Consider the following 6,601-nt stretch of genomic DNA (forward strand, 5'->3'; position numbering starts at 1 on the left):
TGTAGGAGAATTCAAGATTCACTGAACTGGACAGTAAGAGAAAGAATAGGGCAGAGCGTGACTTGGCCATAGCATCCAGTTGGGTGGGAGAGGTCTGCAGAACCATTCCTCCAAGGACTATTATCAATACTGGATAAGCTTGCTCATATAAATCAGGCACCATCCCCTTCACCTTGTGCTGCCATGTTCTGAAAAAAAGTCATTGAAGCCTGCTAGGTTGGACACCTTCCTCCATATGGATTCAGGATCCTACCTGGCTTAGAAGTTAATCACTTGGCTATACAGACTGCACCACCTTGGGTCATGCACAGAAGCAGCAGTCTGGATCTAGCTCTTGATTACTGGAGAATTTAGGCCTGATCCAAAGCCCACTGAAATCATGCATTGACTTTCATGGATTCTGGACAAGGCCCTTAAAAGTCAGCTGCAAAGACTGGATCAGTGTTCTCATTAAAGAATACTTTAAAAACAATAGGCTGGTGAGGTTGCTTGCTTCTCAAGGATACATGTGACCTTTAGTTATTCCAATAATTTCTCTTCTAGTCTTGGACCATTTTTTAAGGATAACTTGGTTAGATTTCCAGTCTGCTTATTGTATTGTTATTTCAGTTGTGTAAATACTATCCTATTTACTGTGTCAAACTGTTTGTGCCTAATACAATTATATGCTTTTTTGCTGATATCTGATGTGCTAATTAGCTGGAAAAATGTTTTGATTGGGGTGACTGATTGCCCAAATTATTTAATGGTCCCATGGCAAGGCTGTCAGCAAAAAATATGGAAATGAGCCTAGGAAGGTCAGTAAAATTTCACACTAATAGCGCTTCAGGTTAGGGTTAGATCGAGATGAATGTAGAAATAGGCCATGGAATGTGGAGAATGCAGGGAAAGAAACTGCTTTTTGTTTTTGCATTAATTTTAATAAAATAACAATGTCACTAATTGCTTACTTAGCCCCTTTTCATCCATAGATCTCAGAGGAGTCATTACCTCCGGGAAAACTTCAGGAAAGGGAGAGAGAAATTTGTTTAAGATCACCTTGTAGGTTGCTGCAAGGAACAGATGTTATGTCTCTTGGTTCCCAGCCCTGTACCCTGTCCACAGAACTATGCCTCTTCTAGAGCTAGTCTATTTTTTTTGTTGTGTTCCTTAGCTTGCTACCCAACTCCTCTGAATTTATTGGTATTTACTGAAGATGGGCCATGGTGGCAGGAAGCTGTAAGGAATTTCTCAGCTAGTTTCTTTCTAACCCTGCACAAACATTGCTTGGCATTTTTTCTAATTCAAAATTTGCAGTTTCAGAATGACTTGTTTTTGTTTGAAATGTTTTTGACTTATTTTTTAAAAATTGTCTTGCCTCAGTCGTGACACCTGGATTGAGACGTAGATCCAACATTTACCATCATAAAGATGCTTCTTATGCTCATTACCAGAGGCAGCAAGGGGCACATCACTTTAGGTGGTGAGCTTGTCAGAGCTATTGGACTAGGCTTGAGGGTAACCTAGGTGAAACCTCCAAGAAAAATCCCTGTTTGGCACAGCAAGGGCTAAGTCAGTTGGTGGTTATCTTCCTCTGTGTCACTACTGCTGCTTTTGGACGTGCACCTTTTCAGATGAGACACAAAGCTGAGATCGCAATCACTTACCCTCATTAAGGATTCCATGGCAATTTGTGCAAAAGAAGGTCATGGTGCCCTGGCCTCCATGACAACAAAGGAAATTATATTTCCCTGCCTTGGATTCCCCTGCAGTTTGCTGGATTTACTATACTTTATTCATTTCCTCCATTAAGATGTTATGCACATCTCAGTACACATTGCACCATGCAGAGGGAGGGGAAAGAACTTCCCTGTTTCAGTGCTAGCAGTTAGTGTTTCCTAAGGGACAGTCTCTTTCGGGTCTTCTGTATGCCCACCCTGTACCAGACAGTTCAGATCTCCCTATCCAGAAATAATATGTTGTTCTTCCTGGGGTTTACACACCTCTTCCAAATCCACCCCCACCCACCTGGATCTGTCAGCCTATCGATAGACATTCCAGAACAGAAAAAGACCACAGTATCTGAAAGAAATGTAGCAGAAAGCAGGGGCTGTGAGACCTCCAGTCTCCCCATCTGCACCAATTAGACAATGCTTTAACTTGCAAATCATTTCTCAGGGTGATACATATAATGTCTGTTTAGCTGTGATGCTTTTTCTATTTTTAGCATATTTTACTAACTACAATGTACTTTGGTCTAAAACAAAATACAGTGGAGCTTTAGAAGGTTTCCTCTACCTCTCCTTTTTAAGCACAGTATTTTCTCCATATTCATTTTTAGGATTTCAGGACCAGGGACACTAGAGCCTGCTACAGTATATCATTTTCAACCAAGCAGTTGTTTGTGCCTATTATTTTACCCAACAGACATTTCTCTTTCCCTTGGTATATTCATTACTAAATAATCTGTGAGAAGATACAGGCCACTGATTTTTTGCAATTTGCATCACCACACTCTAAGTTATGTTGAAAGCTAAGCTTTTTGGTCCTCTTGCTTTAGAAGTACATTAATATTTCTATGACCTTTACTAGATGGCAGATGAGAAGCATTAGGAATAAAATAACAAGCAAACTAAAGGAAACCAATATTTTGAAATGTATATTTTTGATCCTGGCTTTGAAAGGAGCAAGAGGGAGAAGAAAGTACTCTGAAAAGACCATAAACTTTACTTAAAGAAGGAATAAGTATTCCTCTGTAGCCTATTTGCTCATGTTGAAACATTTCTTTATGATCTATGACATGCAATATCCGATCAAATATATTTATGAGTTGTTCTCTGGTCATCTGTTTGCAAAATCTATGGGGATTTAAAATAAACAAAAAAAAATAGTATAATTTACACAATGGTTATTTACCATATACATTCCGTTGCAATATTAAAAGCATGGTCACAATATAATGGCAAGTATTTTGTATCCAGTGACTTTAGGTTAATTCATTTTCAAAGCCTGCATATTAAATAGTAATGCTGTAACCAGAAGTTGAGTGGAAAGGCTTTTCTTTGAGAGACCTAAAATATCAGTTTTAAATTATTATTTTAAAAGAAAACCAGCATAATTCTATCCAGGAAACTGCCTTCTTTCAGCAGAATTGTTTTTAGTGGTTTAACTGCACACCGGAAGCTAAATCTGTTCCTGTTCATGTAGGTATCAGTGCCACAGCTAAAAGGAACAGGCCCAAGAATGACTTTTTCGTGACTTGAAATTTCACTGTTTTATGAGCAACATGCATAGATAAAGGCCCTGATTCGGCAAGGTGCTGAAACATATGCAGAACATTAGGCTTATAAGCAGTCCCATTAACTCCAGCAGTTTGCTGAACTGAGTCTAATTGGAGCTAGAATTGTGATTACTTAACAGTAAGTTTCATTTGCATGTTTATACCATGTGACTACAAATGCATCAAGTCAAAGGACATAGTGTTAAATCTCTACTTTGGACTCTGCATAGGAATTGGCTTTTCCAAGAAAGGAAAAAGAAATGTTGAAAACAGTACAGAATATACACTCTTATTTCAGCAAGGATCAAACTGAATTGGTTAGATGTACTTTTGGCTCAATAGATACATTGTCAACCACACAACCTGGTCTCACTGAAGTCACAGAGTATTATATTGTGTTTCACCTTTTTGTTTATTTTTAGAAAGGTATGTTATTAATATAGAGATTGCCTGTGATGCCTAATTTAAAAGGGCACTATCAGGTTGTTTTGGGTCCCAAGTTTAGATTTCATCAAAATAAAAAATTAGAGGAAGTGGTTCATAGACAAAACAGAAATGCATTCCTAAGTTTTTAAAAATTTCTTTCCAAGTCAAGGAAGAGATCTGAGGTTGGATGTAAACATACCTTTGCAGTGTTACAGATCAAGTATTAGACTGGTCTACTCTTAGTTAAGGTATTACAGAAAATGAAAGCGACTGTGCTTCAAAAAATAAACTGACTGTTTTATTCCCGTTGAAATGTACACTACATATTTCTTGGGGGAAATGGTATCTCTGCTCATCCCACTCAATTGCCTCCCTCCACCCCACAGGACATTGCATGGCTGACATTTGTACAGCAAACTAAGGGATGTGGATGTCCAGTTGCAGTTATATGGCAACTAGGTGTCCAAACTCCCTATGCTGCTGGTCAAGTGCCAAGCTAGAAATCTCTTGTGCCTTACTTTAGAAATGTCAGGAATGAAATGTGCTGTAAGAATGAAGAACACCAGTCTGATTTGTGAAGCCACAGGGCTGGGAGTCAGGAGGCCTGGATTCTTTCCCCTGCTTTGCAAATGTTTTATGTTTTGGACTGATTTTCTATTTGGTTCAGATTCTCCATGTGGGTTTTTCTGCCACTTTATGCCTACTTGCAAAATACACAGGTCAGAGAAGCCAGTTGTGAGCAAATTATCCCTCATAGATATACTCCATACCTACACTGCCTGGTATCAGGGACCAACCTGGGTACTGATGTTGATGGGCTCACAGTGTTGCACCATTCATTGGGAGCCCAGAATGGCCCATGGTAACCTAGCACCTGCCCCTTTGGGCTCCTAAATTATGATGGAGGCTACTCCAGACCTTGGAGCAAAGGTCTGATAATCCAGTAAAGCCACATTTGCCCTCCAACCTTCACAGCTGCAAGCTCCACAAGGCATCTCCAAGGGCTTATCCACACTGCCAGGAAACATCCATTACTCCTGCTCTACATACTCTGCGTCCAGGAAATGACACAGTGGGCACAGCTACACGTGATGCTACATCACCATAGTGATGAGCTACGGCAATGTAGCTTGTCACTACAGTGATGTAGCATCAGTAGGCACAAATCTGAATGATATTTATGGGTAGTTTGCTGTTGCATCAGCTTCTGTCTTACCTAATATGATGCAGGCCAGTCCAGTAAGCAAATTTCAGGCTTTTATTTTGTGGTTCCTTTTACTTCCTCAAAGATTTCAGCCATAAGCAACAGTAAGTCATAAATACAAGTATAATAATAACATGTAATAAGGACTACCACAAACACCCACTTCTATATTCTTTTTTCTTTTGTTCCATATTTAAAATATGCACACACTTCACACATTTCCTTCCTCTTCCCCAGTCCCACAGAGGCTCTTGATTAGTCTAGTAAAGGAGTGGTTCTTTTAAACTTGAATTGTTTCTTGTTCTATCTTATTGAAAGAATTTTGAGGATAAACTGGAGTGAGCATTTGTGACAAAGGCCCCTGGTGATTAAACTGAGATGAGCCTCCATGCTTGGAGATGTACCTGCAATTACAAAACACAAGGAAACCTCTTTTAGGAAAACTGTGTTTGTATTGCCCAAAAATACATTATTCTCTCACATTTCTTCCTGGTGGCTTTGGAGAAAGTCTGTTCAGTCATGGAAGCCCCATAAGGCCTATATGAGAACCAGCCTGTTCCCTGGTAGGGTCAGGAGACTGAACAGAATTGTGTGTGGTTGTTTTCCCTCTGGACAAGTCTCAAGTAAAGAGCTCTGTTGTATTAAACCAGCAAAGATGAAAGGATGGGACCAGATCTGATCACAACTGTCAGTGAGGGAATTCTTCTGGCATGAGAGAACTCCTTGCATGTGGATGAAGCTGCTGTACCAGATGTCCCCTACTCCAGGTATTCAGAGATTTTGTGGGGAGGTAGGAGGCAGGTTGATGGAATTCGTTGATGGTTGAAAGAATTAGTCTATGTGAAAATATAGGAGCTAAAGTCCACCCCCATTTACATTTGTTTACCACCACTGACTTCGCTGGGTGTTTTTTTTTTTAATGTTACTGTTTTTTCACCTCTTCTATGCACACATTTCCCAAAACAAATGGATCTCTCCTATCTAAAAATCCCCCTCCTAAAGCCTCATGTGATAAAAGTGGTACAACAGCCTGCTGAGGGAAGCCAGCTCTTTTCCCCAAAACTAATATAATGGATGTGTTAGTTACAGCCATTTTAATAGGCAAGTACTTATGCTAATTAGCTCTACACCATGTAAATATGGCTATGCCTGTCTGGTTTCAGGCCAGTGCACAGGAGACAGGGTGAGGAGGTGTGCACAGGAGGCTGTCTGTGAGGCAGCCATGGGATGTATTAGTGGGAGGGTGTGGACACAGCTGAAAACAAGGGGACATGAAGTTGGGGTTTGGAGGTGGGCTTGGGATTGTGCAAGAGGCTGGAGGTAGGTCATAGAATCAGAAATGTTTGAGAAGCACTGTACTAAAGGACTCTGAAACCTGCCCATCTTTCTATCACCCATTATCAGAGTGTCTGAAAACCAGATAAAATAATAATAATACTTTATGTATCTAAGAAAAATATTCATACTTCATAGTTTCATAGTTTCATAGATTTAGGGTCGGAAGGGACCTAGTAGATCTTCTAGCCCGACCCCCTGCCAGGGCGGGAGAACAACAAAACCCCAACACAAAAACGGGACTCAAATGAGTCCAGCCAGGTAGGCAGCCAGCCTCTTCTTAAAGACCCCCAGGGTAGGGGCCAGCACCACTTCCCTTGGAAGTTGGTTCCAGCTCCTAGCCGCCCTAACTGTGAAGTAGTTTTTGCGGATGTCCA

At 40.4% G+C, this 6,601-nt stretch overlaps 1 protein-coding gene across 1 annotated transcript in view; it reads right to left on the reverse strand.

The window, feature by feature from the left end:
- Positions 1-3,823: 3,823 nt before the first annotated feature.
- CUNH7orf72 (chromosome unknown C7orf72 homolog) overlaps positions 3,824-6,601 on the reverse strand; it is a 45,094-nt gene continuing 42,316 nt past the window's right edge. The window contains exon 9 of the mRNA XM_019518378.1: positions 3,824-5,293. Coding sequence (XP_019373923.1) covers positions 5,170-5,293 — 124 coding nt within the window. The 3' untranslated portion in view covers positions 3,824-5,169. The remainder of the gene's footprint in view (positions 5,294-6,601) is intronic.

The sequence above is a fragment of the Gavialis gangeticus genome, unplaced genomic scaffold, assembly GCF_001723915.1.
Source record: "Gavialis gangeticus isolate Ggan-Ray unplaced genomic scaffold, GavGan_comp1, whole genome shotgun sequence".
NCBI lineage: Eukaryota > Metazoa > Chordata > Crocodylia > Gavialidae > Gavialis > Gavialis gangeticus.